The 12,481-nt window shown below is 37.4% G+C and overlaps 1 protein-coding gene across 1 annotated transcript; it reads left to right on the forward strand.

Annotated features, from left to right (window-relative positions):
• The first annotated feature begins 1,896 nt into the window (after positions 1–1,896).
• eif5 (eukaryotic translation initiation factor 5) lies at positions 1,897–11,386 on the forward strand. Its single transcript, XM_079584160.1, has 12 exons — positions 1,897–2,048; positions 2,304–2,533; positions 3,074–3,353; positions 3,431–3,512; positions 3,599–3,771; positions 6,181–6,292; positions 6,559–6,680; positions 6,762–6,923; positions 7,021–7,182; positions 8,039–8,203; positions 10,724–10,864; positions 11,017–11,386. The coding sequence occupies exons 3-12, from the start codon at positions 3,282–3,284 to the stop codon at positions 11,113–11,115; spliced, it is 1,290 nt and encodes a 429-aa protein (XP_079440286.1). The 5' UTR covers positions 1,897–2,048; positions 2,304–2,533; positions 3,074–3,281; the 3' UTR covers positions 11,116–11,386.
• The last annotated feature ends 1,095 nt before the right edge of the window (positions 11,387–12,481 follow it).

Here is a 12,481-nt window from a genome sequence, read left to right on the forward strand (position 1 = left end):
TTAGAACTTCCCTAAGGTTCTGTCAAGATTCTCTCAAAGTTATGAACAATACAGCCTACAGTTAAATAGAACGTTTGTTTAAAGTCATCTGGTCTTTAATAATGTTTAGCACAAAAAAAAAACATTCTATTGACCTTATGCGCTAGAGAAACAATGCGCTAGAATGCAGCCATCTTTAGAATAGTTTGAACTTCCGTTTTTGCTGTAGCATTTAATTGCTAACAGTAGCTGGTGAAATGGATTTACTTAACGAAAGTTATCATGAGCATTGTAGTGTTTGAAGCGGATGTCATAACAAACAGCAGTAGACTGGGAAGATTTTCTTCTTCTTCTTCTTCTTTTAGTTTTATAGCAGATAATCAGTAAGATCTTACCTTCATGCTGTGGAAATACAAAGCAGAAGACAGAACACAACGAGCGCAGAGCTGAAAAGGGGCGGGGCTACATAGGGTCTACTCTACAGGCCTACAACATTGTTTTTCTGAAACATTTTAGCTGGACGTTTGTCTAAAAATGTTAAATGTTGCTTCTTGTTTCAGATTGTTCAGAGAAAATTCAAAACTGCTAACTGAAGTTAATTGAAATATGTTAATGGTTTAGATGGCTTACCTCTTAAAACAAATGTATATCATACCAAGTCCATCTGCCTTGTACCAATTTAGGTTGTTAAAACAAAGTGGTTTGTGTAACACACACACACACACACACATATATATTTTTTTAATAAACTATAACTCTTATTTAACTCTCTTTTTTTTTTAAAAAAATAGAACTCTTATGTTTATTGGTAAATTGGGGCACAACAAATGCAAACTGGTTTGGAATGACATAAAGGTAAGTAATTGATGACATCAATTTAATTTGTGGTTCCTGTGTTTCAAGGGTGTGTTGCTGAATGAATGCATGTACTAATAAGTGTATTGTTTAAATGCATGTTGGATTAAAGCATCTGGCAAATTCATAAATGTTGCCCATTCTTTTGAATTCACCTAACAGGGGAATTAGATGTATGTTTTCACTTAAAAAAAAGCTAAATTGATTTGCTGAAAAAATAAATAAAACAACATTATGACCTTGTCTAAAATGAGTGCTAAAAACCAGACATAAGACCTTCACTTATAATGAAGGCTGAGAAATGTTTTTGTTAGACATTTAGGATATTTTCCTTTGTGCAAGACAGATTAAAGCCTTTGTCACTGTCCCTTACAACAGTAAAACCATTTGAACCCTGAAAATGCCACAGGTAATCCTGTGGACCCACACTGTCTGTTTGTCCTCTGCATTCCTCTCCACTGGCCTACATCATGATGTGCTCAGCCAGGAATCTTTTGTTCCAGTAGTTTGTAAACACATCCAGAGAATTCACTATGCGTCATCCACTGTCCCAGGGTATAATTTGTGTTGCTTCTGAAAGCAGAATATGTAGAAGGGGAGGCAAATCATAAAAAAATAAAAAATAAACATAATTCTTGGAAATAAATAATTTATGAAATAATTTTGTTAAAAATATATACAAAAGAAACACATGGAATATTATTAATATTATTAATATAAATTGCCAGTTTTTCATGTTAGAAATTGCATGGCAAAAAATCAATCATTCCCCTTCATTGTAATAACAAAAAAGCAAAGTAATATTATTTCCATCTTTAAAAAAATAGTGATTTTATCCAGTAGGCTATGTGATGGGGACATCATAATATAATGCATAATAATAATTGCCCAATTAGCAAGGTTTTTTGTACCAGTACTATAATAAAAAAACAGGCATCTGCAAATACCATTAAGCTGCATTAAAGTATTTAAAAAATTGTAAGTAACAAGTTATGTGGCCTACCACCAAAGAGATCACCCCTTAATCAGCAAGTAACTGATAGCCAAATTTGACAAATCAAATAGAATCCAGTGAGGCACAAGCATAGGCACAAGCCAATCAAAACAGCCGTTTAACTGATGGGGCGGGGCTAGGTTTTGGCCGAGTTAAGTCACGAGTCACGAGGGTTTATGTGCTCATTGTGGTTTAGCATACGGGCGAAAGCGTGTGAGAGGTGAGTAAAACTTCATGAAAACATTTTGGCCTTTTCAACCAGGGATTCTTTTGAATAAGAAGTTATTCTTATTTTAGCGCATTTTATACATATTCGGACTTTGACTTGAGGAGCTACTGCGTGTTAGGTTTCTGGTTATGCTGCCATATGTTAGCTAACTAACGTTAGCTCTTATACGTCAGTTATATTAGTACGCAACGGCATTATTCCGTTGCTGGTTGTATAGTTTTGCTCATGAGTGTTGTTTTATTTCAGATCCCCTGTATTGAGGGCGTCGTGAGATTTCTCTCCAGGGTTTATCACTCTGCTTCGCAAGGTGTAACCCAGTCAGGCACCGCCGTGCCGACCTCTAACTAGCGTTTCCAACTAAACTGACACACTCAAACCAGTAGTTCACCTCTTTTCTGGGCGACCAGCGGTGTGTTTATGTCTTTGTTTTGCGAAAACGGTGAGTACCTGGACGACAGGAGCTACGGATGGGAAAGGTACGTGGATTTGTTATTTCTAGTGTGTTTTTCCTCTCATGACATATGTACGCGTGCACTCTCGCGATAGTTGGTTTGTTTAATCAGATCTATGTGTGCGCATCAGTCATAATGTGTTGCATACTGCACCGAATAAAATGGCGTCCTTCTATGGTGTGACGCACTCTGCAGCATGGGTTTACTCAGCAGAGGCCTTTTTGGTGTTTTATCCCATCAGAAACTATGCAACTAGAAAATGCTGCACCGAATTACTCTAGAATGTCAGGCTCTGTACTTTGCCTCCCACTGCCACTATTTACTATACTAAATAGCAACTTATTTCATCCTGGAGTTGTTTCTAAATTGATACACAGGACATACATACCCCAATATCACTTTGACAGGTGGTCCTAGTAGATAACTAGCCAGTCTTATAGAGAATGGGCACACCTCGATTCAAATGTCTGCTGTGTTTGATACCGTCGGGTAATGTTGCTAAACTGTGTGATGCTTTGTTTTCTGCTCTTAATCCTCATTCTTGGTTTTATTTCCCTTTCACAGTGCTATAGTGCAGCTGACGGAACCTGTTTGGGGGGAACTTAGTCAACGAGCTCGAAGCCTGGAGCCTCAGTGGCCGTACCCTTTTCATGTCAGAGACAAAGTACTCTTGCAGTCGTTTATGTCATCCCCTCCTCTCCAAACAGAAGATACTAATAATTGTCAATTCAAGATCTTCTCGTCTTGCTGATAAACCATACGGGAAGCCAAAATGTCCATCAATGTCAACCGCAGCGTGTTGGACCAGTTCTACCGCTATAAAATGCCCCGTATCATTGCAAAGGTGGGTGTTAAAGGATGTGTGTTTTTATATATATATATATAATATATTACAACCTACACTGTTTCTATTTCTCTCAGGTGGAAGGCAAGGGGAATGGAATTAAAACAGTCATAGTCAACATGGTTGATGTTGCCAAAGCTCTGAATAGGCCTCCGACATGTGAGCATTGAATTTAAAAGCTGTTTTACTCAAATTTGTATAAAAGTAGTTTTCTCATATAACATTAAACTGTAACTTCTGTTTAGATCCCACCAAATTCTTTGGTTGCGAGTTGGGAGCCCAAACCCAGTTCGATTCCAAGAATGACCGCTACATCGTCAATGGATCTCATGAGGCAAACAAACTGCAAGACATGCTAGATGGATTCATTCGCAAGTTTGTGCTGTGTCCTGAATGCGACAATCCTGAAACTGATTTGGTAAATACATTCTCCATTTTGACTTGTACATTTAGACTTTTATAGGTAATAAAGATGCATCGATGAGTCATAGTCAGTGATACTATTGATGAACTGGTTCATTCTAGACAAAAATGTGTGCCCTCGATGCCCAGTTGAACTGGGTGCCCCTTATGTTTGTATGCATGTTGCTGAGTATGTAGGGTCTATGGGGTCACACATCTAGCTTCTATGTGTTGAGATTGTTTTGCAGGTGTACAGAGGAAAGTAGCTGTGTCATTAGCTGTATACAGGCCACCTTCAGTCTCTCATTGTTACATTATTCAGTCTCTTGTTTTCAGTTGCCAAAACCTACGGTTAGGGCTGGGTGATATGTAATAAAAACATTACATTCGAATTAATGTAATAGTAAAGCCCTAGTACCAGCCATTGACAGCAGGGGTTTTGTCTTAAAGGGTTAGTTCACCCAAAAATAAAAGTTCTGAAATGTACTCGCTCTCATGCTGTTCCAATCCATAAGCCTTAAAGGGGTCATGACATGTTTTTATTTATTTTATTATTATGTTCCCTTAGGTGCAATTATAGTATCACTATAGTTTTTTTTACAAAAAACTTTTAAAATGTAGTGATTTGTGACCTTTTCCCAGCCTGTTTCTCATCCTCTGATTCAAACAGTCTGTTTTGGGGGTGTTTCGCCTTTAAGAGTTCAGTGTTAACGCCCACTGTTATGATTGGCTAACGTCAGTGCCTATGCATCAATTATTAACGCCCCCAGCCAGAACATTTGCGGATCCAGCGTATTTAAAAAGTAGTTTAAAGTTTTAAATACATTACTTACAGTTTGCGTCGTCGATGTTGAGCCCAGAATAGTCGGCACGGACTTATCTTTGAGCAACAGTTTTCTGGCAAAGCCAGCATCATTTTGGGATTTGTTCTCAAAACAGTCATCCTTCAAATGTAAAGAACAAACGCTTAAACTAACACTGCCGTGACTGAGACGTCCGCAACAAATAGTGCATCCATTTTTCCCTGACGACTGGATCTTTTGCAGCGTATTCAAAGATGTTGTTTGTCCACAGCCAGGAACAGCACATCTGCGTGGCATCGTAATTTCCCTGTACACAGACCCACTCGCTGTCCGTCGACTGAACACTTGTGAGGCGCGCGGGCGCGACAATGATACGAAATGAGCGTAGTTGCCTTGCGCTTAAAGCGTAGCTGTCTTGTGCTGGAGGCGGTCATATGCAAACGCTGGTACGTCACTTCGTACCGTGACGTCACTTCTTACCATGGATCCAGAACGAGCTGTATTTAGAGCTTGAGTAAATAAATGATTAGTTTATAATGGGGAGGACGTCTTAAGCTATGAAACTTGCAGGACGTTTTAATGGTACAAAGACCTCTTATATACCAAAAGATCAAGGCAAATTTGGTTTCTCATGTCATGACTCATGACCCCTTTAAGATCTGTCAGTGCTCGTATCTGTCAAGAACATCTGACAGGGCAAGTTGCATTAAACTGCGTATTTGTTAGTTTGAAGTGCCTAATGCTTCATGTGAAGTGCATGTTTCATGGTTAGGACCATTTGGATTGTGCCAAGTCTTTTCGCTCACAACATCAAACTAATGTATATCAGCATATAAACTGTATTATCCCACATATCAATATACCTTAAAGTCCATATACCGCTCAGGCCTACATAGTGCACATCAAATATGGTAAGCGGAAGCTAAAACTTGCTTGCTTGAGCCAGAGGTTGTTTGTTTTTTTAGTTACAGGCACATTTAATTTTCTGCACGAACCAATGAGTTTTGTTTTTGCACTTCAAGCAAGTACAGATCTTCCATTTACCATATTCAATGTGCTACATATGTGTTGATCAGTGTATATTTATGAATAAAACCCTAAATTAAATCTGTTCAAGGACTTTGTATGGAGGGACAGAAATTCTTGTTTTATTTAAAAATCTTCATTTTTGTTTTAAATGTTATTTTTTGAAGAAGAAAAAAGTCTTAGGGGTTTGGAATGACATAAGACCGAGTAAATGACGACAAGTTTGGTTATTAGATTAAATATTCCGTTAAGAACAAAATACTTCTATTTTCCTCTGCAGTGCAGTACTGTTTGACTTCCTGAGATTTTGCATAGTCTCAGCTGGCCTGGTTTCGGTTTCATGCGGCACTCTGCCTTATAAACTGTCTGTAATATCATAAGATGCAACACACAGGATAAATCCCTATATCGATATACACACCTGTATACAGGGAAAATAAATTATGGCAACAAAGCAATCTATGCAGGTTTCAAGTACAGGAAGCTTTGTTTAGAAGTTGAGTAATTTGCCCCAGAGATTTCTCGCTGGATTCATTGTTGTACAGATTGTTTATCAGTGTACCTTGAAGTTGCTTCACATGTTCTTGTCATTGTAGCACATTAATCCCAAGAAGCAGACCATTGGAAACTCCTGCAAGGCTTGTGGGTACCGAGGCATGTTGGACACTAGACACAAGCTCTGCACCTTCATTCTCAAGAATCCACCTGGTAAATACAGATTATAAAGAGACCGTGAATTGAGGTTTTGCATCCCCAGTTGTAAATGTGTTGTTTATCTTCACCTTTAAATTGTCCTTGCTGTCATTACTTCCATAAACCTTTTTCATGACATTTCAGTTTCTGAGTATTTGGGTTAACCTGTGTATTTCAGTCTTAGTATCTGCTGTAATGGTGGTCAGAAAATTCAGACCCATTGCATGTTGATTTGATGTGTATAAACTGAACTGTTGTTTCCTCTGGTATTGTTGTGGCAGAGAATGAGAGTGGATCTGTGAAAAAAGAGAAGGAAAAGAAAAACCGAAAGAAAGACAAAGAGAATGGCTCAAGTGGTGGAGAGGCTGGGAACCATAATGACATAGATGCCCCTGATGCTGTGGTAAATACTACTTTGAGAAGCCTAATTTTAGCCTAACCAGTAGAGGAAATGCTGGTGTTGAATTATTTTTAATCATGGCAGGATGGGGATGATGATGATGAAGACTGGGCTGAGGAGACCACCGAGGAGGCCCAGCGCCGCAGGATGGAGGAGATCAGCGAGCACGCCAAGGGTCTCACGCTCACTGAAGACTTGGAAAAACCCCTGGAGGAGAGGGTCAACATATTTTACAACTTTGTAAAGGTGTTTGTCTTAGTATCTTTCTTTAAAAAATTTCAATAAGATCATATTTATATATTGTTACTTATTCAGCTCCAATCTTTTTGCTTCTGCTCTTCAGGAAAAGAAGGATAGTGGAGCAATTGACACTGCAGATAAAGAGGTCTTGGCTGAGGCTGAAAGGCTTGATGTAAAGGCCATGGGTCCTCTGATTCTGAGCGAGCTGCTCTTCGATGAGAACATCCGTGACCAGATCAAGAAGTACAAGCGTCACTTCCTCAGGGTACGTCCTGGCATCTATAAGCGAGAAGTATTAAAGAGAGACCGTAAACTGATGATGACGACGAAGAATGGGAGCTGTGTGTGACGCTCTTAGCACTGTCAATATAAAAGTCCCGCTTCTGACACATTAGACAAACAGAAAAACGTATCGTCGATGCAGATATTTAAAAAATGCAAAGGCCGATATATAGTTACTTTTTATTTTTTTTGAACATGTAAATTAATTGGTTAAAAGTGAAACCCTCCTAAAACCTAATTTACAGTGTTGGGTTTTCAAATATTGTGGACAATGAGGGGCCTCTGAATCAAAGATTTTAGAACCATTGTTCTAAATGTTAAAAATGCTAATAACGTATTAGACAGAACTGTTAAAGTAAATGGTATGCCAAAAAGTAGTATAGCATTTGCTTTAATATTATTAGTAATATAAAGACAAACACTATAATACTTTCTCATTACCGTCAGCATTCAGCAAATACCCATTTATATTATTTCAAGAAATATTTGACTATTTAATAAACATTGCTTTTCACAAACCATGCTGACTTTGTCAAATCCAGCAGTGAACAACTTCATCTGAAGTGTGCATTTGTAACTTGCATGAACGTGTGCATAATTTTAAAATTAGCTACCTGATATAACCATGTGGTCCAAGATAATGGAAAACCCTGGTTGTAATTAAAAAAAGGGGCGTGAATTATCTGGATTTTTATTCACTCAAATGCTATTAGTTGCACAACATCAAGTCTTTCCATATTTCTTTTGTTAAAATGCATTATTGCTGCTTTTGCAAAAAAGTCATACTGACATGTTGATGAACTATAATAAATGTAAGAAGTTTACTTTTCTGCCCACAGTTCTGCCACAACAATAAGAAAGCTCAGAAGTATCTGCTGGGTGGGTTTGAGTGCCTTGTGAAGCTGTATCAGACTCAGCTCTTACCCAGAGTCCCCATTATACTCAAAGACCTGTATGACGCAGACATGCTGGAGGAAGATGTCATACTTGCATGGGCTGAAAAGGTAACCTGCCATCAAAACACTTGACATTCTAGAATCTGTCATGATCAGATGCCAAACATCGATCTCAGGTTTTTTACATGCATGAAACTCTAATGTAAATGTAGCCATAGACATAAGGATGATGTGGTCAGTTGCCAGGCAACCCTTGAAGGATCTGTCATTTTACCCTGAATGTATGAGTGGGTTGTAATATGGTAAATTCTGTGACCTGCATACTTGATCGCAGCAATCATACTTGATTTAGTCCAGTGTTTAAGGGTGTTCCAGGAAGCATTTTTCAAAAAAAAAAAATTTAATTCTCACCTAAATGTTTGATAATGCACTGCATTTTCGTTTTTACAATGGGGCAATTTTGTTGCACAATAGCTTGCACACAGCACAAGCCTAATTTCAAGAGTTGAATTCACAAAATAGTAAACAGTTCGTTAAATAAGAGCAAATTAACTATTTACAAGCAGTATCACAAATAAAATCAACAGTGCAAAGGCTGGACAGATTGAGACTGCGATGCTGCATGCCATGCGCATACCTCTTGTCTTTGAGATCGGTCAGCATGAGATTGTCAAATTGAGAGCTCCCCAATAGCGATCTATCGGAGCACCCCTACCAGTAGGGTTTGGTATCGTTTAAAAAATATATATATACCAGTGCCAAATCAATACTTTTAAAACGGTACCGGTGCCTGAACCGATAAACCGATTATACAATAAAAAATAAAAGAATCTTACAATTGAACTATATATATGCGCACACACACACACACACATTTTAAAGTATACTTGCTTGTATAAATATAAGTAGCCTAAATATGTAAATTTGTTTTTTTTTTATAACAAATTCAAAATAAAACCTAAGCCACCTAACCCAACTACAATAATTTTACACTAATTTACAGTACTAAAAACAGCAAAGTAACAGTGTAAACGGCCCAATAACCCTTTTATTTAATTTTCCTTTATTTAAATTCTTAATTTATGTTCTGTAGGCCGGTCCGTTGCATTACGATTGAAAGCAGTATCAATGTCAAAAATGTGATGTGCAAAAAAAACAGCACCCCAAACCAAATATATCTTCTCACGCCCCTGGTGGTATGATGCTGCTTGCGTCAGTTTCGGAGAACCAGAGGGCAAATATTTTAACAAACATCTGAGGCATTTAAGTGGCACCGAAATTTACGTTTTGATTCGGTCCGGTTCCCAGCGTTTCCGCGGGGTCTTAAAGTCTAAAATTCTGAACTTTAGATTTAAGGCCTTAAAATGTCTTAAAAACGGCCAGATTTTCATCCGAGGTCTTAAACCTTTTTTAGACCTGACTAAATTAAAATTTACCCTCGTTCATTTCCAGAAACGCTGGCTGCAGAAAGTTATTACCAAGTAGCAAAAAAGTATCGAGCCGTAGCCTAAAGCGGAGCTCTACAGGGTCTCCTACACGCCGTTCAGCTGCCAGCAGCTCGTGGCCTGATTGGAGGTAGCTCGCCAAGGGGCCGTTCACATATCGCATCTTTTGCGTGCTCCAGTTCGTTCAAATGTAGGCGTACAGCAAGTGCGCTCTTAATTGAAGCTCGGTCAAGCCCCGAAGTAATAGTGGAAACGCGACTGACTCTGGCACGCACTAGCAGCATGCCCGCTTTTGGTCCAACAGTGGAAACGCGGCTATTGAAAGCTCAGTCAACATGAACCCAAACACTACGGGTGTTTTTCTCTTCTCCGTAAATAAATCTTGTAGCAGAGCTACAGCAAGCGTTTATCAGTGGTAGAAATCCATTATCTACTAAACCTTTGCTATGCAACCACGCACCGCGCTTTCCACAACGACAATGACAGATGCCACGGGAAAATCGGACCAAATTTTACTATTAATAATAAAAGATAAGCTAATGTGCATTGTAAATGTCAGTAATTTATCTTTTTTGACTCATTCTTTTAAAAAAAATATTATTTAAAGGCTGAAATATGTGAGGTTTATCTTTTATAAAACCTTTTTTGTAAAATTTATTTGAACTTGTCCATGTTAGTAGATAACATGTTGCAAGACACACTTTTAAAATCTGGCCATCATTTTTAATGTTATTTAATGTTTATGTAGAAACAAAGTGCATATTTATGCTAATTTTATTTATTTGCTGGTTTTCGACATAAAACTTGGTGAATTGATTTCATTGTGTAGTATTAGTTGGCTACGTTTTGAAATTTTCGTTTTGAGCCTACGGTTTTTGGCATTTGGCATGTTGTTGGGTGTGGAAGGTACTAATGTGATTGCTTTATCTGTAAATTAAATTAATGCTTTTTCAATGACTGAATTCATTGAAATGAAATGATTTTTTCAGAATTTCTTTGATTTTAATATTTTTTGGTAATGCTTAAATTTCAATCTTTATGGTCTTAAAATGTCTTAAGGTCTTAATTTTGACTTCCTGTAACCTGCAGAAACCCTGGGTTCCATATTAGTACTGGGTTTCGGTACCCAACCCTACCTACCAGTATTCATGAGTTTAAAACGGTTTGTGATGTTTTACTGTAGGTGTCTAAGAAGTATGTCTCTAAAGAGTTGGCTAAAGAGATTCATGCCAAGGCAGAGCCCTTCATTAAATGGCTCAAAGAGGCAGAGGAGGAGAGTGAGGGCAGTGAGGAAGAGGCAGATGATGATGAGGACAATGTTGAGGTAAAAAAAAAAGCCACATTACATAAACTTTAATAACCAGGGTTTTCAGATTTTTATTTTTTTATAGTAAGATTGTTATACAAAATGTGATGCTTATTAGTTACTCGAATGTTGGATGGCACAGAATTTGCTCAAATGTCTCTTTTCCCTAGGTGGTGTATTCCTCCTCTGCCCGTGAGCTAAAAATGGAGACTAAAAAACCTGAGAAGTCAGAACATGAGGAGGAGGACATTGATATTGATGCCATTTAAAGAAATAACCAAAAAGCTTAATTTGTCTCTTCCATATTGCTCAGCTTCTTTTTGTCAGACGCATGCCTTTTCACCTCCTTTGGCCTTTTCTTCAGCTCCAGGCCTAGGTTAGCGATCTGCTGAAAGCCACTTATTTGAGTCTCCTCACCAGCTCTATTGATGAATTGTTGCTTTTGTTTGTATGCATGAGTTTCTTAGATTCTAGAGCATAAAATGCACATGAGTTCCCCTTGTATTTTTGCAACTATTAAAGATTTGCCTGTGAATTCCACCATGGATCTAGTTGTTTTTGACACTACTATTTTTATTTATATTCATAATTGTATCCCATTCAAAAGTTGATTTTAAAAGTCATATATACTTATGCTGCAATGACATTTTAAATTGATAAAGTAACCATAACGATATTTCTGCTAATACATAAGATTTCCATTTAAAATAAAAGCTGTCTATTTGTTTCCACAAAAATAAATGATTGAGCATCAAATCGGCATATTCGAGTCATTCTGAAGGATCATGGGACACTGAAGAGTGGAGTAATGATGCTGAAAATACAGCTTTGTCATCACTGAAATAAATTGTACATTTTAATCAATATTAAGGTTATTTTAAACTGCAATATTGTATTTTTGATCAGATAAATGCAGTATTTGTGAACAGCATAAAATACTTATTAAAAGAAACAAAAACATTAATATAAATCTGGCTGAAAAATAGTTTCTGAATTTAAGGTGACAGCTACATTTTTGATCATCGGTATAGTCTACTGCAGCCTTTTCTGGCCAGAAGCTACTGGCTTAGAAAACAGGTCACTGAATAACATAAAAAAAACACAATTGAGCCATCACTGTTGCACACTACTGGTCTTTCACAATGTCCTGGTAGCCTGCAAAAGGTTATAAAGATAATCACTGTGGGGGAAATGGGTTGAGACTGCTAAAAAGAACTCAGGAGTCTCCAAATTAGGCATTTATTTAACTTTAATGTTGCACATTTAAAGTCATGTTTTAGTTATGGGACTTTTGATGGGTCCAAATCAAGTCAGACATTAGGCCATAAAAGACAAATTCAGAAAATAATAGAAATGCAATAACACACAACACAGTTTCTGCACACATCCATATAGAAAGTCAATTTCCTCAATAACAGAAACAAACATAACATTCTGCAAGCTGCTAACTACTACTATTTCAGCAACATATATTTCAAAGAGCTTAAATACTTAATTTCCCTTTAGTCTTTACACCAGTAGAAGACAATCACAGTGTTTTGCCCCACACGGGGCTTTTTCTGTTAAATGCTATTTTTAAAAAGTACAAAATACATCAACATAAGAACTATATAATTACTATATCAATCAAAAGGA

This window comes from Phoxinus phoxinus, assembly GCF_949152265.1.
Source record: "Phoxinus phoxinus genome assembly, chromosome: 16".
Taxonomy (NCBI): Eukaryota; Metazoa; Chordata; class Actinopteri; order Cypriniformes; family Leuciscidae; genus Phoxinus; species Phoxinus phoxinus.